This window comes from Chionomys nivalis, chromosome 22 (genome assembly GCF_950005125.1).
Source record: "Chionomys nivalis chromosome 22, mChiNiv1.1, whole genome shotgun sequence".
Lineage (NCBI taxonomy): Eukaryota > Metazoa > Chordata > Mammalia > Rodentia > Cricetidae > Chionomys > Chionomys nivalis.
In genome coordinates, this window is record NC_080107.1 from 54,269,365 (window position 1) to 54,294,105 (window position 24,741).

General features: G+C 39.9%; 1 protein-coding gene across 6 annotated transcripts in view; it reads right to left on the minus strand.

Moving 5' to 3' along the window:
• The window catches only part of Rabgap1 (RAB GTPase activating protein 1), a 160,115-nt gene that overhangs the window by 36,241 nt on the left and 99,133 nt on the right, over window positions 1-24,741 (minus strand). For all 6 annotated transcript variants that reach the window (XM_057755734.1, XM_057755729.1, XM_057755731.1 and 3 more), the window contains one exon: window positions 12,046-12,159. In XM_057755734.1, the coding sequence (XP_057611717.1) occupies window positions 12,046-12,159 (114 nt within the window). The remainder of the gene's footprint in view (window positions 1-12,045; window positions 12,160-24,741) is intronic.

The window sequence follows — 24,741 nt, forward strand, 5'->3', positions numbered from 1 at the left end:
ATCAACTCCAAAAAATCAGTTGCCTTCCTATACACTAAGGATACGGAAGCAGAGAGGGAAATCAGAGAAGTATCACCTTTCACGATAGCCACAAATAGCATAAAATATCTTGGGGTAACTCTGACCAAGGAAGTGAAATATCTATTTGACAAGAATTTTAAGTCTTTGAAGAAAGAAATTGAAGAGGACATCAGAAAATGGAAGGATCTCCCTTGCTCTTGGATTGGGAGGATCAACATAGTAAAAATGGCAATTCTACCAAAAGCAATCTATAGATTCAATGCAATCCCCATCAAAATCCCATCAAAATTCTTCACAGATCTGGAGAAGACAATAATTAACTTTATATGGAAAAACAAAAAACCCAGGATAGCCAAAACAATCTTATACAATAAAGGATCGTCTGGAGGCATTACCATCCCTGACTTCAAACTCTATTACAGAGCTACAGTATTGAAAACAGCTTGGTATTGGCATAAAAACAGAGTAGTCGACCAATGGAATCGAATAGAAGACCCGGACTTTAACCCACAAACCTATGAACACCTGATTTTCGATAAAGGAGCTAAAAGTATACAATGGAAAAAAGAGAGCATCTTCAACAAATTGTGCTGGCAAAAGTGGATGTCAATCTGTAGAAGAATGAAAATAGATCCATATCTATCACCATGCACAAAACTCAAGTCCAAATGGATTAAAGACCTCAATATCAGTCCGAACACACTGAACTTGATAGAAGAGAAAGTGGGGAGTACTCTAAAACACATGGGCACAGGAGATCACTTCCTACGTATAACCCCTGCAGCATAGACATTAAGGGCATCATTGAATAAATGGGACCTCCTGAGACTGAGAAGCTTCTGTAAAGCAAAGGACACTGTCACTAAGACAAAAAGGGAACCCACTGACTGGGAGAAGATCTTCACCAACCCCACAACTGACAAAGGTCTGATCTCCAAAATATATAAAGAACTCAAGAAACTAGACCGTAAAACGCTAATCAACCCAATTATAAAATGGGGCACTGAGCTGAACAGAGAATTCTCAACAGAAGAAGTTCAAATGGCCAAAAGACACTTAAGGTCATGCTCAACTTCCTTGGCGATCAGGGAAATGCAAATCAAGACAACTTTAAGATACCATCTTACACCTGTCAGAATGGCTAAAATCAAAAACACCAATGATAGCCTTTGCTGGAGAGGTTGTGGAGAAAGGGGTACACTCATCCATTGCTGGTGGGAATGCAAACTTGTCCAACCACTTTGGAAATCAGTGTGGCGGTTTCTCAGGAAATTCGGGATCAACCTACCTCTGGACCCAGCAATACCACTCTTGGGAATATACCCAAGAGATGCCCTATCATACAACAAAAGTATATGCTCAACTTTGTTCATAGCAGCATTGTTTGTAATAGCCAGAACCTGGAAACAACCTAGATGCCCTTCAATGGAAGAATGGATGAAGAAAGTATGGAATATATACATATTAGAGTACTACACAGCAGTAAAAAACAATGACTTCTTGAATTTTGCATACAAATGGACGGAAATAGAAACACTATCCTGAGTGAGGTAAGCCAGACCCAAAAAGAGGAACATGGGATGTACTCAGTCATATTTGGTTTCTAGCTATAAATAAAGGACATTGAGCCTATAATTCGTGATCCTAGAGAAGCTAAATAAGAAGGTGAACCCAAAGAAAAACATATAGGCATCCTCCTGAATATTAAACTTCAGCAGGCGATGAAAGGAGACAGAGACCCACATTGGAGCACCGGACTGAAATCTCAAGGTCCAAATCAGGAGCAGAAGGAGAGAGAGCACGAGCAAGGAACTCAGGACCGAGAGGGGTGCACCCACCCACTGAGACAATGGGGATGTTCTATCGGGAACTCACCAAGGCCAGCTGGCCTGGGTCTGAAAAAGCATGGGATAAAACCAGACTCGCTGAACATAGCGGACAATGAGGACAACTGAGAACTCATGAACAATGGCAATGGGTTTTTGATCCTACTGCACGTACTGGCTTTGTGGGAGCCTAGGCAGTTTGGATGCTCACCTTACTAGACCTGGATGGAGGTGGGTGGTCCTTGGACTTCCCACAGGGCAGGGAACCATGATTGCTCTTAGGGCTAAGGAGGGAGGGAGACTTGATTGGGGGAGGGGGAGGGAAATGGGAGGCGGTGGTGGGGAGGAGGCAGAAATCTTTAGTAAATAAATAAAGAAAAAAGAAAACAATACAAAGAATCAATGAGACAAAGAGTTTGATCTTCGAGAAAACCAACAAAATAGATAAACCTTTACCCAAACTAACTAAACGGCAGAGAATACGCAAATTAACAAAATCAGAAGATTAAAAGAAGCCTAAACAACAGACACAGAGGAAATACAGAGAATCATCAGGTCATATTTTGAAAACCCTGTACTCCAAAAAATTGGAAAACTTAAAGGAAAAGAACTTTCTGGGTAAATATCACTTACCAAAATTAAATCAAGGCCAGATAAGTAAATAAACAGACCTATAAATGCTGAAGAAATAGAAACAGTCATCAAAAGTCTCCCATCAAAAGAAGCCCAGGACCAGATGGTTTCAGCTCACAACTCTACAAGATTTTCAAAGAAGAACTAATACCAATACTCCTCAAATTGTTCCACACAATAGAAACAGAAGGAACAATGCTAAACTCTTTTTATGAGGCTACAATTACCCTGATACCCAAACCACATAAAGTCATTACTAAGAAAGAGAATTACAGACAAATCTCACTCATGAACATTGATGCAAAAATACTAAATAAAATACTGGCAAATTGAATCCAAGAACACACCAGAACCATCATCCACCATGATCAAGTCGGTTTCATCTCAAGATGCAGGGATGGTTCAACATACGAAAATCTGTCAACATAATCCACCATTAAACTAACTGAAAAATAAAAACCACATGATCATCTCACTAGATGCCAAAAAAGCTTTCCACAAAATACAACATCCCTTCATGATAAAGGTCTTGGAGAGAGTAGGGATATAAGGAACATACCTAAACATAATAAATAATAATTAATTTAAATTATTAAAATAAATTTAAATAATATAATATATAATATATATAAAATAATATAATAAATAATATAGCAAGCCAACAGCCAACATCAAACTAAATGGAGAGAAACTCCCAGTGATCCCACTGAAATTAGGAATAAGACAAGGTTGTCCACTCTCTCCATATCTATTCAATATAGTTCTTGAGGTCCTAGCTAGAGCAATAAGACAACAAAAAAGGAGATCATGGGGATACAAATCGAAAATGAGTAAGTCAAAATCTCACTGTTTGCTGATGATATGATCGTTTATATAAGCAATCCCAAAAATTCTACCAAGGTACTTCTACAACTCAGAAATACTTTCAGTAGCCGGGCGGTGGTGGCGTACGCCTTTAATCCCAGCAGTCGGGAGGCAGAGGCAGGCGGATCTCTGTAAGTTTGAGGCCAGCCTGGTCTACAAAGGGAGTTCCAGGACAGGCTCCAGAGCTACAGAGAAACCCTGTCTCGAAAAACCAAAAAAGAAAAGAAAAGAAAAGAAAGACTTTCAGTATTGTAGCAGGATACAAGATTAACTTGAAAAAATCAGTAGCCCTCTAGCCCTCCTGTACACAGATGATAAATGGGCTGAGAATGAAATCAGAGAAACATCCCCCTTCACAATAGGCACAAATAGCATAAAATATCTCAGAGTAACTCTAACCAAACAAGTGGAAGACTTGTATGACACAAACTTTAAGTCTTAAAGGAAAGAAATTGAAGAAGACACCAGAAAGTGGAAAGATCTCCCATGCTCTTGGGTAGGTAGAATTAACAGTAAAAATGGCAATCTTACCAAAAGCAACCTACAGATTCAATGCAATGCCCAGCAAAATCCCAGAAAAATTCTTCATAGGCCTCGAAAGAACAGTATTCAACTTCATATGGAAAAGCAAAAAGCCCAGGATAGCCAAAACAATTCTCTACAGTAAAGGAACTTCTGGAGGCATCAAAATCCCTGACTCAAAACTCTACTACAGAGCTACAGTACTGAAAACAGCCTGGTATTAGCATAAAAACAGACAGGAGGACCAACGGAACTTATTCGAAGACCCGGATATTAATCCACACACCTTCGAACACTGATTTTGATAAAGAAGAAAAAAAAAATCAAGTGGGGGAAAAAGCACATTTAAGAAATGGTGCTGGCATGACTGGATATCAGCATGTAGAAGAATGAAAATAGACCCATATCTATCACCATGCACAAAACTCAAGTCCAAATGGACCAAAGACCTCAACATAAAGCCAGCTACACTGAACCTCATAGAAGAGAAATTGGAAAGTACACTCGAATGCATTGGCACAGGGAAGCACTCTCTAAATATAACCCCAGGAGCACAGACACTGAAACAATTAATAAATGGGACCTCCTGAAACTGAAAAGCTTCTATAAAGCAAAGGACACAGTCAACAAGACAAAACGACAGCCTACAGAATGGGAAAAGATCTTCACTAACCCCACATGAGACAGAGGTCTGATCTCTAAAATATACAAAGAACTCAAGAAACTGGTCATCAAAAGAACAAATAATCCAACAAAAAAAATGGAGTACAGACCTCAACAGTGGAATCTGAAATGGCTGAAAAGACACTTATGGAAATGCTCAACATCCTTAGTCATCAGAGAAATGCAAATCAAAACAACTCTGAGATTCCATCTTACATCTATAAGAATGGCCAAGATGACACTGATGACAACTTATGCTGGAGGGGTTGTGGGGAAAAGGGAACACTTCTGCATTGCTGGTGGGAATGCAAACTGGTACAGCCCCTTTGGAGATCTGTGTGGTGATTTCTCAGAAAAGTAGGAAACAACCTTCGTCAAGCGCCCAGTAATACCACTTTTGGGTATAAACCCAAAGGATGCTCAACCGTGCCACAAGGACATGTGTTCAACTATGTTTTTAGCAGCTTTGTTTGTCATAGCCAGAACCTGGAAACAACCTAAATGCCCCTCGACCTAAGAATGGATAAGGAAAATGTGGTACATTTACACAATGGAGAAAAAAATAACGACATTTTGAACTTTGCAGGCAAATGGATGGAGCTAGAATACATTGAGTGAGGTAACCCAGACACAGAAAGACAATTATCACATGTACTTACTCATAAGTGGTTTTTAAACATAAAATAAAGAAAGCCAGCCTACAAATCACAATCCCAGAGAATCTAAACAACAATGAGCACCCTAACAGAGACATACAAAGATCTCATCTACATGGGAAGTAGAAAAACACAAGATCTCCAGAGTAAATTTGGAGCATGGGGACCTTGGGAGAGGGTTGAAGGGGAGGGAAGAGGTAAGGAACGGAGCAGAGAAAAATGTAGAGCTCAGTAAAGATCAACAAAATTAAAATTAAAACAAAACAAACAAAGCTTATGTATTTTCAGAATAAGGGGACCATATACCAATGAAAACGAACGGCCCAGGTAACCCATCATTTCAAAATGCCTCTGTTAGAGTCTTCTCAAAATTCTACAACACTTTCAAGGCTGCTGGCTAAGATGGTCCAACCTCATGGATTACTCCAGCTGCGACCTCATCATTCCAGTTTTCTCAAGTTTCCACCAAAGATACTAGCACCCTCCACACAAGAAGAAGTAGTCTAGAGAAATATTGGTCATGGATGTTTGTCATCGTTTAAGGGGATTGGTTACAAGTTGTTATTGGTAATGGTCAGAAAAAAAAGGCAGAAAAAAGAAGATTAACTTCAGGGATCTTGTTCTAAAAAGAAAAATGGAGAGGGGGATACAGAAATAATAGGATAAAAGGATAGATTACTGAATCTACTTTAATCTAAAAAGCAACTACCAGTCTTAAATATTTTACACTGTTATGGATTTTTATATACTGATACAAATTTCAGGTGATTTTTGTTAGAGCATACTGAATATATGTTCCTACTCTTGTTTAATGTATACAGCTCATTTAATAATGTAATGTGTATTTCTATTCCTGGAAAATTACTACAAACTATTTAGGATAATAGAGAAATGCAAGTTAGTAGTTAATCACCTGTATTAATATGCTTAATAACCTAAGGCTTTTTATGAGAGTGAGTCTGCTCCAGACAGGACCCATTTACTTTGCAAACTTTGCATGGAGTTTGCTTTCTTTACAGCAAAAGCTAGTCATTTAGGCAAAGAAATTTCCCTTGCCTTAATTGCTGACATTATGCTGTCCATGATAAAAAATAAAATATCATAGTCAGGTGGTGGTGACACAAGCCTTTTATCCCCTTACTCAGGAGGCAGAGACAGGCAGAAGATCTCTGTGAGTTCAAAGCCATCCTGGTCTACAGAGCAAGTTCCAGAACAGGTTTTCAAACCTACAGAGAAACCCTGTCTCATAAAACAAAAATCAAACCAAACCAAACCAAACCAAAAAAAAAAAAAGTATGATAACAAATTTAATTAGATATGAAACTTTAGACTTATAAAGATAAAATAGATAACAGAATATTTTCTCTGATTTTTACCAAATACAAATTGTCTGGATTTTTAACTGTAATTCCTACTTGATACCTGTTTTGTTGAATATAATTTAACTGTGTTAAAGTTAAGAACCTTCCTTTTTATTTAGACCAAAAGGGGGAAATGCTGTCGGATAGTCCTTCTGTATATTTATGTATACTATGCTGTGATTTGTTAATAAAGAAGTCAATGGCTGAACAGGATAAGGTTAGGTGGGAAAACCGGACTAAGGACACTGGGTAAAAGAAGAACAGAGTTAGTGGAGTCACTAGGCAGACATGGGAGAAAACAGGAGGACCGAGATGAAAGAGAGGTCACACTATGTGGCAGAATGTAGATTAACAGAAGTCAGTTAATTTAAGTTATAAGAATTAGCTAGTAACAAGCCTGAGCTAGTGTCTGAGCATTTGTAATTAATATTGAGTCTCTGTGTTGGTTATTTGGGAACTGGTGGGAGGGAAAGAAAAGTCTACCTATAGTTGACACTTCTTTATTTTCCTACCTTCTGTGTATCAAGATTCCTGTGTTCTAAGAAAGAAATTTAAAATTAGGTGTTTTAGAGTTTGTCTTTTCGGTAGATGAGAAACCAGTGTTTATCATATAATAGGTTAATATACGTAAGCTTTTAGAGACCCCACAGCTTTACAAACACATACAATTCTATCCTCATAAAGTGAGGTGGAATTCACTGTAATTTTATTAGGCTTCCTGGTTCCTCACAGCTTATCTGATGCGAGGGTGACAAGAAGCATGTACACTTTTCTTTTTTTAAACAAGATACAAAACAAGGGCTTTAGAAAGAAACTGTACCAGGAGGCACACCACCTTCCACAACTCAAGTTAATAAAAATTAATGTTAGAGTCAATATTGCTAAGAGTGTACTGAAAACTATCATGGCAGATAGCTAACATCTCTCTGAGAAGCATTTGGTATCATCAGCAATTTATCAGTTACAGAGTCGAGGCCTGTGTTTGTCAGTTTTGCTGGATCTTTAGCACATTATTTATACACACTACAAAATGTCATAATGTTGACTTCCTGTCCTCACTCAGCCTTCACAGACAAAGGGCTAAGCACAGTTTAAGCAATTTTATGTAAGAGGAGGAAATGTATACATGGAATCTCCACAGGTAGAGAACAGGGGAGAACATACTATTCAGGCAGAAAAGGGAGCAAATGAATGCACACAGGTACTGAGTATGAGGGACTTGGGAAACAGTGGGAGAATGAGGTTCAATGGTCTACAATGAAGAAAAGGAGGACAGGCCATTTCATTAGTTCGCGGCTACGTGAGGATCATCTGTAATGTGCTCAGCAGTGAGGCAAGTGCTACTGTCCCTGAGCAGTGAGGGAATCCTGCAAATAAATCAAGCCATGTAAAGCAAGAAGTTCATTTGATGAAGCAGGAGTAAATCATGAACCAGGATATATTACAAAACATCACCTATGCTAAGGTAAGGAATCCAGAAGCAGAAAATGAACTCAACTTTTATTTCATTCTACTGTGTTAAAACTGCAGTACTCAAGATTTCTGTGGAGGCTGCACAAGTGAGCCCAATTTTGCTGTAAAGCACATTTTGGAGTAAACATGAAAGCAGGCTGGACTCCAGAGGTTGGGCGACTAATTCAAGGCAGTTGTTTTTGTTTTTGTTTTTTTAATAAAACTGCCAGCAATATAAGAGGGAATAATGGGAAGGAAGTGCAACTCTACGGGTCACCAAGCACAGGAATCAACCTGAGGATGTGGCATGGGGGAAGGAAGAGATGCAGCAGCTGCATGAAGGCATGTAGGGACGTCTAGACATAGATTCAGCTGATAGTGGATGGCTGAGATGAACAACAGTCTAACTTTGGGTCAAGATTTCTGAACTTTATTTTGAAGTTTTAAAGAACAGATGAAGCAAAGTGGAAAGAGGCTGATGTGAAGGGAATACATAGAAATTCATCACAATAACCAACTTCTGTATATTTGAAAGCTTTCCCAAACAACCTAGATGCCCTTCAATGGAAGAATGGATGAAGAAAGTATGGAATATATACATATTAGAGTACTACTCAGCAGTAAAAAACAATGACTTCTTGAATTTTGCATACAAATGGATGGAAATAGAAAACACTATCCTGAGTGAGGTGAGTCAAACCCAAAAAGAGGAACATGGGATGTACTCAGTCATATTTGGTTTCTAGCTATAGATAAAGGACATTGAGCCTATAATTCGTGATCCTAGAGAAGCTAAATAAGAAGGTGAACCCAAAGAAAAACATATAAGCATCCTCCTGAATATTAACCTTCATTAGGCGATGAAAGGAGACAGAGACCCACATTGGAGCACCGGACTGAAATCTCAAGGTCCAAATCAGGAGCAGAAGGAGAGAGAGCACGAGCAAGGAACTCAGGACCGAGAGGGGTGCACCCACCCACTGAGACAATGGGGATGTTCTATTGGGAACTCACCAAGGCCAGCTGGCCTGGGTCTGAAAAAGCATGGGATAAAACCGGACTCGCTGAACATAATGGACAATGAGGACTACTGAGAACTCAAGAACAATGGCACTGGGTTTTGGTCCTACTGCACGTACTGGCTTTGTGGGAGCCTAGGCAGTTTGGATGCTCACCTTACTAGACCTGGATGGAGGTGGGTGGTCCTTGTACTTCCCACAGGGCAGGGAATCCTGATTGCTCTTTGGGCTGCTGAGGGAGGGGGAGTTGACTGGGAGAGGGGGAGGGAAATGGGAGGTGGTGGCGGGGAGGAGGCAGAAACCTTTAATAAATAAATAAATAAATAAAAGAAAGAAAGAAAGAAAGCTTTCCCAATAAACATGTTTTTAAGTGAACTCGAAAGACCAACTTTGTTCCACGATTCTGACAGAGATTAATGGGTACCTAGGAATTTACAAGTCAGCACAGATTTGGGCACATCTTTCCAGTAACCTCACAGGGACCATGTACAGCTGTAGAAGTCCATCTGAGTCCAGGGGAAGGTCTGTGTGCGAGGGCAGGCCGCAAGAGAGAACACGGAGTCACTGAGGAAACCGAGAGGTCTGGGAGAATAGCCAAGAGGGGAAGAGTCAAAGGCAGGGAGCTGCAGGGAGATTAAGACATGGGAACTGGACACACAAGTGTGAGGCAGAGACGGTGGATGGCGGGACATACTCAGGTGGGGAATGGCTGCAGGAATAATCGAGATACAGGATACAAGTGGTCAAACGACCTACGCAAATCACGACAGAATCACAGCTTTGAGTGCTATGGAGAAATTACACAACAACTTCTTTAATGTCTAACTGTCCTCAATAATTCCAATCACCTAGTATGTCACTAGAAAGCCTTTTATTGCTAGCCTGTCCTAAAATCAGCTGGTAGTTTTTTCTTTTCAGTATTAAGTGGCAGTTCTTTAACAGTATGTCTTGTACCTTGCCTGGACATACTACAAAAAACAAAACAAAACAAAAATACTTAATTCTGAGAAGGAAAAGATCAAAGACTGGCTCTGCAGTCAGGACCAGACTCAAGAAGTCTGGTCCTGGCCTCTGTGGCTCTGATGTGCATTACTTACTCTGTATCTGTAAGATGATTACAACCAGTGGTGGCACAAGCTTTACTCCCAGCACGTGGGAGGCAGAGGCAGGCAGATCTTGAGTTCAAGGCCAGCCTGGTCTACAGAGTGAGTTCCAGGACAGCCAGAACTACACAAAGAAAACCTGTCTCAAAAAACCAAACAAATAAACAAAAAAGATTACAACTGAAAAGACTGCTACTTTTACAGTATTTAGGCACAGTCCTCAGAAATGAGTATCTACCATCACAGTGCTACCAATCCACCTGAATGGGCACTGGTACTTCCTACTGCTGGATCATGTCCACAGAGCCAACTTCAGCACTTAAAATGTGCATAAACATTCCACAGCTCCCAGGAGTTTACAAACTAAAATTGAAAAGTCTAAATATGCCTTATGAAGGGTCAGGATGGCACTGTTTTTTGCTCTGTTTATTAATGAACGCTGAGAACTTTGTCTTGATTAGTGTCACACTTAGCTACATTGGCTTCAGTTATTCTTTTTCTCTTTTGGGTTTTCAAATATAATCTTCCTCAGATTTGTCCTTTGACAATTTCACGAATGTATGTAACACACACTAATTACTTTCTCCCCAAGCCCTCTTACCTCCCACACTGGTCAATACTCTCCTACTGACAAATCCCTTCCCAACATTTACCTCTCTTTGGTTTTGTGACCTACTGCTTGAACGAGGATTCTGTATGACCATAGGTTTGCAACTCTCCATTGGAGCCTGGCGGGCTCACCAGAGGGGCTTTCAGTAGGTACCACTCCCAGAATCTTCAGTGGTGTAGGAGTTCCTTCTGTTTATGTGTTGCTTTCATTGGTTAATCAATAAAGAAACTGCTTGGCCTGATAGGGCAGAACTTAGGTAAGCAGAGAAGACAGAAATGAATTCTGGGAGGAAGGAAGCAAAGTCAGAGAGAAAGCCGCCACGGAGCTGCCAGGTCAGACATGCTGAATCTTTCCTGGTAAGCCACGACCTTGTGGTGGCATACCAATTACTAGAAATGGGTTAAATCAAAATATGAGAGTTAGCCAATAAGAGGCTAGAACTAATGGGCCAGGCAGTATTTTAATTAATTAAATTTCTGTGTGGTTATTTTGGGGATAAGTTAGCCGGACGGCTGGGACTACAAGCAGCCTGCTCTCTCCTGTTACAAAACAAAGGGACCTGTTCCTCCTGTTACATTTCAGTACCTAACAGTTCTGCAGGGAAAAGTGGGGTCCCATAAGTCCTACCCTATCCATGACTGGCTCTTGGCAGGGACAGTCCTGTGCAGGCCAGTGGTTATGAGTTCGTAATGCAATGGCTATGGTATGCCAAGAAGATGGTATTTTCTGTCCCTTACCTTCTTTCTGGCCTCTCTTATGTCCTGTTTTCTAAATGGCTGAGAGTAACTTCCAGCATAACAGAATGACCTACATGAAGGCAGATGCTTATAGAGTCAGAGTTCACGGTTGCGAGCCAGTGGGTGTAGGTGCTGGGAACTGAACTCAGATCCTCTGGAAGAGCAGTGTGCTGTTAAACATGAAGTCATCTCTCCAGTTCATTATTTCCTGATTGTTGATAACTCTAAAACAGCAATATCTATGGCTTCCCATTCTCTTTTTTGCCGTTTTTTTCTTTCTTTTCCAGTTCTGAACACTGAATAACAAGTTACACTTTATAGACGGCGTGGTGGAACGCATCTGTAATCTTATGATTTGGGGACTGGAGGCAGACGAACAGGAATTTAAGGCCAGCCTCAGGTATAGTGAGACTGAAGATAGCTAGACAACATGAGGCCCTTTTTCAAAAAACAAAAGAACTCAAAACAAAAAGCCTCAAACAAGCCCAAATTACATTTTGATGTTTGTCTTTTATATAATTTTAGAGAACCAGAACCATCATTCAAAACCAATACTTTCATATTTTACTACGAAATACCTTGCATATTTTATACAAGGAATCTTGTCCGTCTCCCCCTGTGTCCTTGAAGTAGTCATGCGCTGGAAACGTACGGTTGATGTCTCTGGTGATGGCACTGTCCTGGGGAGACTCCTGCGGAACAGAGAGGACCAGGAACATTCAGAAGAACGGTATCTCTTTGGATTTATACCAAAGAGTGCTGTAAGGTCAAACACATATTCAAGCCTGTACTTACTGCCTCTTCCGGGACTACGCCCTCAAAAGAAGTACAATGAGGGTGGGCAAGCTAGAAGAAAAGTGCCACGCCATCCCACATGCCTCATGCCATATCTCCTACGCAAGGTAAGAAGTGAGGCTACTGACCTTCCTGTTGTATAAAGGAAGATAAGCTGCTAAAATGTGGTTTCCCACAGAAAAACATTCAAATTACTTCAAAGGAGAAGGCAAAGTGCTTCTGATAGAAAAACGAAGTAGAAAAAGTAATGCTAATCAAAGCTCATGCCCATTCCCAAATGGAAAAGGTCCAAGGCCCTGTATGTGCATTCCTTTCATGTGTAATGGAACTGGGGTTAAAGACTGTTCTAAGCTACCATGTGGATGCTGGGAATGGAACCCAGGTCTTCTAGAAGAGTAGTCGGTGCTCTTAACCTCTGAGCTGTCTCTCCAGCCATGGTCCACGGCCCCTAAGAGTAGTTGGTGCTCTTAACCTCTGAGCCGTCTCTCCACCCATGGTCCACGGCCCCTAAGAGTAGTCGGTGCTCTTAACCTCTGAGCCGTCTCTCCAGCCATGGTCCACAGCCCCTAACCCCCCCTCGCAGTTCTCATCTATCTAGTGCTCTTCCTACTGACCAATGAAAACTCATATGCTGAATTTCTGAGGCCTGCAAAAACGATAACAAACTGGAGTCCCATGGGAACCACTGGCTTAAAATATTTGGTCTTACAAAATTTGCTGCGGAACTTGGAATGAATCCATTTTATTTAAAGTCCTCTCCTGAGTTCTAATGATGACAAGTTTAATAAGTTCTTATCAGAATAATTATATTACAAATCTCACAAAATTCTAAAAACAATTCCTTGTCCTCAACAATGTGATCAGAGAGATCTGGGAACTGATTTTCAATGTACACACCTGCTACACCTGCTGTCGTGAAGTATTTATACATGCTCAGCCCTCAGAACCACCGACAGACTCTGCCATTACTGGAATGTCCTTTTGAATACTTATCTTTCACATAGTAATTAATGTTAACAGTATTTGCTGCAATTTAAAAAGTCAATTCTTAATAACTGTATATTCTGTATGTTTCTATATATTCAAGTGTAGTAAGAGTTTAAATGAAATATTGTAAATAGTTGTATTTGTCTCTTGTATTTTAAGCAACAAAATAAGACAATATAAGTATCCCAGAAACTACACACATACATACCGACACATTAGGCTGGCTAAAATTAAAGCACCAAGTATTGCTGAGGTAATGCAACAACTGGATCTCTTACAAATAATGACAAGTCTATATACTATGCAATCACTTCGGTGAATTATACAGCATACCCAGCATCTACAAGTTCATTTGCTAAGGAAATAAATAACAGCTACATGGAGAAATGAGTGACTCTAAAATTGAGTTGAAAAACATAGAAGATAAACCTGGACTATTTTGTAATGCCAGAAAATTGAGAAACAAAACATACAAACAAACCAAATGCTTCTTTTATTATTACCACAAACCAAGCCAATCAACTGACAACAGTAATGCTATCAGCAACAAAATACCTATATTGATGGAAGTATGTCGGAGGGATACTGATAGATAATGAAAAATGTTCCTAATGACTTAAGCCAAATAATTTAAGCAACAAAAGGATATGGTAATTATTGAGTTCTAGCCTTGAATATGAGAGAAATATCCATGAGTCTCTAAATACAAAAATAAATGACGGATTAAATAAATAAATGGGGTAAAGAGATAAATCACCCAGGTAGAATTTCAAATAACTTATGTACACATATGTTGTCAAGGAAGTAAGAATGAACAACCTTGCTCTGGAGGACCGCAGTACAGTGATGGGATGGGAGGTCAGCACACAGCAAAGATCAGTATCGACAGTGGGAGCCATTCTACTAGCAGGCACTCTTCATGTTGTGAAAATGGCTTTACCTTATATCTGCTACCTTCAAATTCATAACTTCATGAGAAGAACACAAGACAACTTCTTGAGGGACATTATACAAAATGCTTGACCAGTATCCCTTAAAACCACCACATAATTCTTGTTCCTTTCATTAAGGATGTCACTAACAACCAATATCTGGAGGCCACGTGTGGTTGATTTCTAGTGACTTTTCCCTTAGCTCCCACCATGGTGCTTGGTGTGGGTGTGAGAGTAGAGCTCTTTTCATTTTAAGGCTCCTTTAAAACAGTATGTGGATTAAAATTTATTAGAGCATTGCCTGCTCTTCCAGAGGTCCTGAGTTCAATTCCCAGCAACCACATGGTGGCTCACAACCATCTGTAATGGGGTCTGGTGCCCTCTTGTGGCCTGCAGGCGTACACACAGACAGAATATTGTATACATAATAAATAAATAAATATTAAAAAAAATTTAAGGAAATTATAACACATGGTATTTTCTTGTCCTCAGGTCAAAATTATGTATTAGTTCAAGACACAGTAGTCCTATGCTACTCTTTCTGGATGTCTATTTTTATAGCTTACTGTGAGAACTGAATGACTGGGTAACTTCTCAGGATTAATAAGGTACTGGGAACTGGAGGATGTTCTTTGAATACATACTCTTTGTAAACTAGGGTTGAAAAATAGAAAGCTAATAATGGTAGGAAGAAAAAGAAAGTACCAAACAGAAGAAACGCCATGGAAGGCCCCCATATGAAATAAGGAGCGGAGAGGACTGGATTTCCCAAGTGCTCTCAAGAATAACTCCAAACATTATAGATGCCATAAAACTGTATGTAACACTTAATAAAACAGAGAAGCACCCCACTCAAATACATTATTTATTCATGAGACAGGGTCTCACTACATAGTTCAGGCTGGCCTCACTTCTGGGTGCTGAAGATTACAGGTGTGTGCCATCATACCTTGCCCATGTCCTGTCTATGTGTTTTTATGAATGAAGTATATTGGTTGCATATCCTTGGTATGTGTGTGTGTGTGTATGTGTACAGGTAAGCATGTGGCACAACATGTATGTGGAAGTCAGAAATCTAGTTCTGAGAGTCAGTTCTTGCTTTTTACACTGTTGAGGCAGAATCACTTATTTCTGCCACTACTGTGAACTTCAACCTAGCTGCTCTGAGAGCTGTATGCTGATTCTGCTGTCTCCACCACACTCCCACATCACCACAGCAGCACTAAGATTACAGACTATTGCCTCCAGCTCTAAAAGTGGATTCTTGAGTATCTCACTCAGATCTCAGGCTACTGTAACAAGTGCTGGTACCTGCTATGCTGTTCTTCAGTCTTGAACTCCTTTTCAAAAAGTCAGGTATAGCTTTTGTTTGTTTGTTTGAAACAGGGTTTCTTTGGGTAGCCCTGGCTGTCCTGGAACTGGATTTGTACAACAGGCTGGCCTCAAACTCACAAGAGACCTGTCTGCCTCTGCCTGAGTGCTGAGAGTAAAGGTGTGAGCCACACTACCCCCTGGCTTCAGCTATAGCTTGTTAAAAGTAGTTAAAAGCTGATGAGATATAAGCCCAAAGAGAAAAAAGCAAAACTGAAATTTCAGTGGTACTGAAGATAGAGAGCCCCCCACTCTGTGACTGCCTGTGAGTCCTGACATTTGTAGTTCTGCTATATATTTACAGTAGGGCTGACCAGCTGGGGATATAACTCAGCAACAGAACACTTGTGAGCCCTGGATGCAATCCCTATCACTGAAAATGATAGAAGGAGGGCTGATTGAGAGAGTAAACGAACAACAAGAAGAAAAAAAGATGTTACGGTATTGGGGCAAACCAAAAACCTGAAATGTCTTGTAGACTTATATTAGTTGTATATATCATATCTAATAAATAGCTTTTCCAATTTAATAGAGTTTAAACATGATAAAAACTAATGTAACAGCTTTGTTAACATCTTAATACTATATCCATGTTAAGAATGTATCACAAGAATTCTAATAAAAAAGAAGTTATGAATAGTAATTATATGAAATACTTATTTGGATAAACGTTGTTGGTATTTATGAAAAAGTTGAAAAATCCCTAAGGCTTTCCCCTAAGAACATGTGTTCTTCTATTACTGTAAGAAACACCATCATCAAAAGCAATCTGGGAGAAAGGAGTTAGACGTGGGATTCCCCTCTGTATGCTGTGAATAGGTTTTACTACCATTGGTTAATAAAGCTTTTTGGGGCCTATGGCAGGGCAGAATAAAGCCAGGCGGGAAATCCGAGCAGATAAATATAGAGAGAAAGCAGGCAGAATCGAGGAGACGTCATGTAGCTGACAAAGGAGACAGATGTCTGATCCTTACCTGTAAGCCACAGCCTTCTACCAACACATAGATTAACAGAAATGGGTTAAGATATAAGAGCTACCTAGAAATATTGGCCGAGCAGTGTTGTAATTAATATAGTATTTGCATGATTACTCGGGCCTGGGTGGCTGGGCACAAAGGAGCAATCTCTGTCTACACCTCCCATTTACCGTCTCTCTCTGAGGAGAAGGTAGACAGGGCAAGAACCTGGAGGCAGAAGCGGAAGCCCAGCCCGTCAAGGAACACTCCTCAGCCCACTTTTCTTGTCATAGTATCCAGACTGCACTGTCTGCATTGGGTGTGGCCCTCCTACATCAATCATAAATGAAGAAAATACCCCTACAGATTTGCCTACAATCCATCAAGAGGCATATTCCCAACTGATGTCTCCTCTTCCCAAATGACTCTAGTTTCCTCTTGCTAAAATACTCCAGCTTGTGTCAACCGACAACAAAACAAACAAACAACAACAACAAAAACCTACCAGCAGGGCTGGAGGGAGGGTTCTGAGGCTAAGAGTACTGGCTGCTCTTTCACTGGATGCAGTTGGATCCCCAGCACCCCATGGTGGCTCACAGCTGTCTGCTGTCTGTGACCATAGATAGTCACAGACATACAAGCATACACACCATCAGAAACACCAATGCACATCAGAATGAAAATAAATATTCAAGATAAAAAACCCAGCACAGCAAGTACCCCCTCCCCTCACACACACACAAGGTTGCTCTGTGTAGTTCTGGTTGTCCTGGAACTCGCTCTGTTGACCGGGCTGGCCTTGAACGCACAGAGATCCACCAGCCTCTGACTTCTGAGTACTGGGATTAAAGGTGCCTGTCAACACTGCCTGGCTTAAGTGACATCTTTAATTTCAGTAAATCATAATTACTGAAATGTATTTAGGCCATAATTATCTTAGTCCTCACAGTACCATCTCACTAAGTTATGCCTGCAGGATGCTTTGAGACTGTTGACAGGAAGGGAAGGAGGGAAAAGGGCAAAATATAGCACTTGTTATAGGACCTTTACATTCATGTAAGGATGTTACTAATGCTCTTGTAAAAAACTGTCTTCTAAGAATTATAAATATTTCTGTTCCATGGAAAGTGATCCAGTGCCCACTATCTTTTCATTGTCAAAACAAGAATCCTAGAAATAAATGTTAACTAATGGGCTCATTTACTAATAATAAAAACTAAAAAACAAAACAAACACCTCCACTGATGACACGAGCTTTTAATACTTAATATATACCTTATGTAGCTATGCAATGCATGCTTATTGGTCCCTTCATGGCTGGCACTACCATTCTTTAAGTCCTTACTTGCCTTTCACCTAGGAACCATGGAATTTCTGCCCTTCAGTGTTATGCTTCCACACCAACAAATAGAGGGGATTTTTGCAGAAATCAAACATGATGGATAGTAGAAACCAATTTGTTGATAGAAACTGCTTTTCACACATATTTTGGAAAACTGTTCCCTTAAAGGGGCTGGGGTGGGGGAACCCATGATAACAATAAAACCATAAGAACTGAAAGTTAACAGCAGAATTTAAAAGCTGAACCAAAGGGAGACAGGAAATTGAGCTATACAGATTAAAAAATATAAAATACTTTACAGACACTCAGTAGTTAATGTTTCAGTTTCCCTTCCAAAGCTCCATCACACAAACCCAGAGCAGCCTGGAGATCCATTTCCATGACCACAGAATACTAAGGTAACTGGAAGCACTTCAGACATGGTCACAATTGTGTGGATTCTCCATCTGGGTTTTTGACAGAATGTAGTTGTTTTACTTAGACAACAGCACAATGGCTAGGACATAAACCTTATCATAGGTAGTTCTGTCCGTGTATTGCCTCTCTTTTCCTAATTTAATTTTCATAACCTTGGGGCAGCTACTTACCTAAGCAAAACTTTGTAGTCCTTACTTATAAAACCTAAGTGATATAAAATATAACCTATTTGGGCCAGGCAGTAGTGGCGCACACCTTTAATCCCAGCACTCGGGTGGGGGGCAGAAGCAGGAGGATCTCTGTGAGTTTGAGGCCAGCCTGGTCTACAAGAGCTAGTTTCAGGATAGGCTCCAAAGTTACAGAGAAACCCTATCTCGAAAAAAACAAAAAATAAAACAAAACAAAAAACGACAAAAAAATTCACCTATTTGCCTCACTGGGTTTATAAGAAGTAAAGAAACACTGTGTGAAGGAAGTGGGGGGCCTAGGCCTGGCACATCAGGAGCAACCCTTCCCACCAGATTTGAAATCGATGTTGGCCTATTTCCAATCTTGGGGAAGAAGCCAAGAGAGAAAATATGTATTTGGCATGTTTTCCTGTTTGGGACTTAGTGCCCGGTCTGGGGAGGAGGAACTCTGTAAACAAACAGTAAGCAATTTGCTCACAGTCTATTGTATGTTATCAATAATATACTTCATTGTAATCAAATTAATTTATAAAGAAGATAAATAAAATGGAAAAACTGACTCTTAAAATATAAACGATAGAGTAAGATTTTTTTTTTCCTTTTAGCCTATGAACTAGACTGACCCAAACACTGTAGAGCTCACGAAGATTTAATTGTGCAGGCTAGATTTGTTTTAAACCAGTCTTCAGGGCAGAGATCCATTTCCGATTTTCTCATGTCACATTTAGTGGGTTCTTCCATTTCAAGACAATGATTAGAGTGACTTCAAATGCCTCTTCACTCATTCCCAACATCCAATAAAGCAAACCACAAAAAGATGGCCATATATGATGACCAGAGCCCTGCTTACAGAAACTAAACTCAGCAAGCCTGTTCTAGAAATGCCTGCCAATAAGCGGTTGTGATCTTTATGGATAGTTAAAACTATACCAACTGAATGGTTGTGTAAGCACCGCACTGACAGTATGGTTCTATCTATGGCAGACAATGTAAGAGGAAAGTGGCTAACTCTCAGAAAAGATGGTTCCATACTTAAAGAAATAATGGACCACTGTCACATTGTTTCAAACCAAATATGGCATTATAATGCCATTCCAAAAATAAATCTGAGTCCCATGTGACATGTAGTCTTTTAGCTATGTCCATTTCCTTTTAGGGCTCAAGTTTCCCACAGGAAAACTGGCCAATATCTGGCAAAACTGCCCCAAATCATGTATAGATAAGGCATAAAAGCTAACAGCATCGCCAACCTTTTCCTGCTTGGCTATTATTAATTCTCCTGCATAGCAACCTTCTGGAGAGCCCAATGGCCAGACATGCTGCAACTATCACTGACAAAAGTGAGCAGGCAGAGTCATTCTGAGTAAGAGAGTGAGTGATGGTGAGGGTGGAAAGTCATGATTTAAATTAGGAGGCACAAAGTTATATGTAAAGTCATATTCTATACAAATGTTTTTGGTAACTATAAAGACTTCTAAACACTTGTTTCAATTTTATTTCTATCACCCAGCAAACTACACATCAAGTAAATACTCGCCTAGCAAAGTTAACAGCTTAGCATTATTGTATTGTTGGATGTGTAAGCTTAAAAATCTTATAGAGCATCACGTTAAGAATGAAGTCCTGGGCCGGGTGTCGCATTGCAGACCTTGGACTCTAGTACCAGGAGTCAGAGGCGGGGGGGGGTCTTTGTGAGTTCCAGGCCAGCAAGGCCTATGTAGTGAGTTTCAGGCAAGCTAAGAAGTTATTAAGTGATCCGCATCTCAAAACCAACCAACCAAACAACCAACCAACCAACCAACCAACCAACCAACCAACCAACCATCACCAACAATAAAATAACTAAATAACTTGCGTTCTGTGAGAAAGTTGCTGCCAAGTATGATGCCAGTTCAATTCCTTGGGGCTCACACAATAAAAGAGGAGAATTAACTCCTCCAGGCTGTTCTCTGACCACTATATTCCCACTCAGCCCCTACAAATATACACAATACACAGTGCACAGTACATAACAAACATGAAATCCTATATTCCTCAAGTTATGTTTTTATATAACCTAATCCACCCAGTTACAATTACTAAAATGTTTTTATAACATTCAACAAATTATTTCAAAAAGTGTGTTTCCTCTGGAAATAATGTCTTTAGTCAAAGATTTGGGAGTGCAACAAGAGCTGCACAGCTGTGAAGCTGTTGTATTCTTTGAAGCGGAATCTCACAGTGCTATGCTAATTCCCTGCTCTGGAGCACTGTGTTAAATGAGAATCTGATAAATAGACAATGAACAGTACTGTTCACAGGACATCCCAGCCTGCTGTGAACAGCATCCAGATCCAGAAGGTCTGCACTCACACACGTGTATAGCTTTTAAGGAAAACTATGTTCTTGAGATCAAATAGATAACAAAATCTTATTTAAGTGTTTGACTTTTCTGCTTTAAAATTAATCATGAAGGAATTGTCAAGAAACAACTATTTAAATATTTAAAGGCTATTTTGTTTTGTCACTGATATGAAACTACTAAGTCCGCTCCATCGAGCCTGGTTAAGCAGGCTGGGGACCCATGTAGCGCTGCTTCTTAGCTCTTGGGGTTCTATGCTGAGCGTCCAAACTCAGGCCCTCATGCTTGTGAAGTAAGTGCTTTACTTAGCAAGCCATAACCCCAGTTCCCAACATCCTTTTTTAAAAAGTATCATTAAAATGATACCTGTTCACTACATTTCTGCCTCAAATCTTGGTTCTTACCGTAAGCCAGAATCTGCCAATGCACTACATGTACAACTTAATGTTCCCAAACAGACAGTATCAACCCTGCTGCAATTCTCTAAAAGCAAGAAAAGATACATTAGACTTCAGTACAAAGGAACTGCAGCAGAACATAAGAGCAGGACTTTAGGGATCTGAGGGTGTGTCGATTCCAGCAGAAGTATTTCACCAAGCACATTTCCCACACACACAGGGTGCAACAGTATCTCATTTTTAAATAAGTCTAATCAAGGAGCATTGTCCCATCTTATAAAATAGGAAACTCAGAGCCTCTAGTAATCTATTTCACAACCTTCTTTATCTGAGAAACAAAAAAGAATAACAATCAGATTTAATAATATAAAATTATCCTGGTAATAAAAACTGATTTCAGATTCTTACTGTCTCCATGTATCTCATCTTGAAGAGCCTATGTTGGCTGTTCCCTCACTCAAAGATGAGGACTGTTCTCAAGTTCAGACAGATTAAGACAGCCCAATTAACTGCCAGAGATGAACTCTTTTAAGTTTGGTTCTCATTTTACTCTCAGTGTTCTGTAGGCTGTAACACACCTACAATACTGTGACCCTAAACAGAAAAGATTTCAGTTCCTCCATGTATGCTGCAAAAAAGGGAAACTCTTGCTGGGTGGTGGTGGCGCACGCCTTTAATCCCAGCACTCGGGAGGCAGAGGCAGGCGGATCTCTGTGAGTTCGAGGCCAGCCTGGTCTACAAGAGCTAGTTCTGGGACGGACACCAAAGCTACAGAGAAACCCTGTCTCAAAAAACCAAAAAAAAAAAAAAAAAAAAAAAAAAAAAAAGGGAAACTCTTAAAACTGAAAAAGGCTATCACTGCTGAGAGGCTCTCTGGGTAAGGCTGTTTGCTGCCAAGCCTGAGAACCTGAATGGATTCCTGGGATCCACCGTGGAAAGAAAAACTGACTACTGCATGTTGTCCTCTGACCTCTATACTTGAACCATGGTATTTGTATGTGTTGATGCGATGCACACATGTGTACACACATGTATACACACAAATAATAAGCAGGCAAAGAAACATTTTCTTTTTTAAAAGGGGGGGGGAGTATTTGAAGCAGATCCTGCTCCACAAGAACCAGCAAAGTAATGGCTTTCTTTTTGGGGAAAGAAATTTTAGAAATAAATTATTTCTATAAATAGCAGTTTGTTACCAAATACTGCCTTTCCAATTCAATTCATTAAAGTTGATTGAATTTTAAATTTTACTTTTGTATTCTGAACAGATACAATAAAAGAATTCCTTTGTAAACAAGTCACTAAGTTTATCATTACATGATTACAGTCATAGTTATTTACAAAAGAACAATCTTTTATTTCTTTTAACCTACAGAGGGTTTTCTCATGCCATATACACTATTTGGTAAATTGTAGATCAATTTACTGGGGTCTTACTGACTTCTGTATTTCCTTAATCTTGCCCATCTGGATACTTTTTTTTTTAAATTTTATTTTTTAAAAAAGGAAACAAACTATCTTTTTTTTATTTTATTTTGCATACCAACCCAGTTCTCACTCCCTCCCCTCCTCCTATTCCACCTCAGAGAGGGTGAGGCACACTGCTTTGGGGAAGGTCCAAGGCCCTCCCTACTACATCTAGGCTGAGCAAGTTATCTACCAGCTGGATACTTTCAATGTCACTACTATGTATGGAGGGTGTGGGGTAAGGATGGCTGAAGGGCACAGACATACAGAAAAGACCCCTCCCAGGGCCCATGCATTGCCTTCCATGTATACCTCTCGAACCTACACATTCCAGGCAACACTTTGCATTCTCTAACCACCTCCATCCAGCACAAGAAACACAGACATCCCTACACAGACATCTGCTTTTCATACATTACATCCCATGATGTAAAAGAATGCTTTTTAATGGCTCTTGTCTTCCTCTCAATGAAAATCAAACATTAAAAATCTAAAAGGATCCAGACAGAGAACATACAATAGCAGGTTAGGAACCAAAATGGCCTTAGGGCTCTGAAACTTTACACAATTCCCTTGAAAACAAACTGATCTGGACAGTCTTTCTGGGAGGAGGATGTGAGATGAGTAACAGGAAGTTGCTCCTTAAAGGCTATGGGTAAGGTGGTGCCAGGCACATCTACTTCCTTAGATACAGCAGCGAGTTCTCTGCCTTCTGCCCCTACATTGTTTCTCTTCTATTAAAATTCACTGTCTTTTGCTGAACACAGTTTATGTTTTCCATTAATGCAATCCTTTAAAGGTCAGAGGACACAAAGTTTACCATGACACATCTGGACACACACCCCCACCTGCTGTTGCTCAGAGTCAATCAGCTCTAAACTCCCTTTTAATAGCTGGTTGTTTTTCTTAATTCTGAATGAAATACCTAACTGCTATTTCCTAGACTCTTCCATTTTTGACTCCACCTTTACATTTTTACAGCATGGGAAAAGATACTGCAGCTCTGTCCACTCAAAGGTCTCTATCCACAAATCTTTTCCTTTAATTTTCAACATGTTTTTGCTACCATTTTTGGCTAAGTCAACATAATTTATAATGAATCAGAGTACATCTATATTTTGCCTTACTTTCTTCATTAATTTGCTATATTTTTCTTTTCATCAATTGTCCTATTTTCCTTTCCTCTGGTTTTCTTTGTATCTAACTATGCTATGCATATTATCAGTGTATAATTCCTTTCAAAGTCTGGAAGAGTCACAGGGCCAGCTATGGAGTAGAGCTCAAAGATGGTGCACTTTTCTCTAGCGTGCCTGAGGCCCCCTTCTAAGCTAAACATGGCAGACGTAAACCCACTCCACACCAACTACTTAATAACACACCTCCTACTGCTAGGCCTTTTCCCTGCGTATTTCTGAGCAGCTGCTATCTAATTCACCTTAGTGGTCCTCTTCCCCAGGGTTTTCCCTACTGTGGGAATTCTACCTCCCTGGAGAAACAATTTCCTGGATTTTGCATCTTTCTCCTTTCTCATTCTGAAGCAGGATATTGTTTAGCAACTCCCTAAGAAAGTATGTAAGGCTAGTGAATACATTCTAACACAGCACATGTTGTAGAATGGGTATATTGTATCCTCACACTTGAGTAATAGTTAACTGAACATAAGATTCTGGACTCCTTCCTCAGACCAAGCTTTTACGACTTCTTCATCTTCAGTGTTCTAAAATCTGATGAGAAGGCAGCTATCTCCTCTTTCCACCGGCAATGGGTTTTCTCGTTAGGATCCTTGTTACTCAGTTATCCTTAACTGAGCCCATTGTCTTCTTCACCTACTGCCCCCATCTCTGCCTTTTTAATTTTACTAGTTGCTGCTGCTTAAGCTTTATTTTTCATCTTGTCTGGTGTCTGAAAATAACTCTTACACTTGAGTTTCAGACCTCTTTCTTGTTCTCTTCCTGCTCATTTTTAAATTGTGCTTTGTTCTCCATTAATGGATATAAATTCTTTTCAAGTTGCATCAGCTGAAGTTTAGTTTTGTGGGGTTCCTTTGAAAACCCACATCTTTCTGTTTCCTTTGATTTCT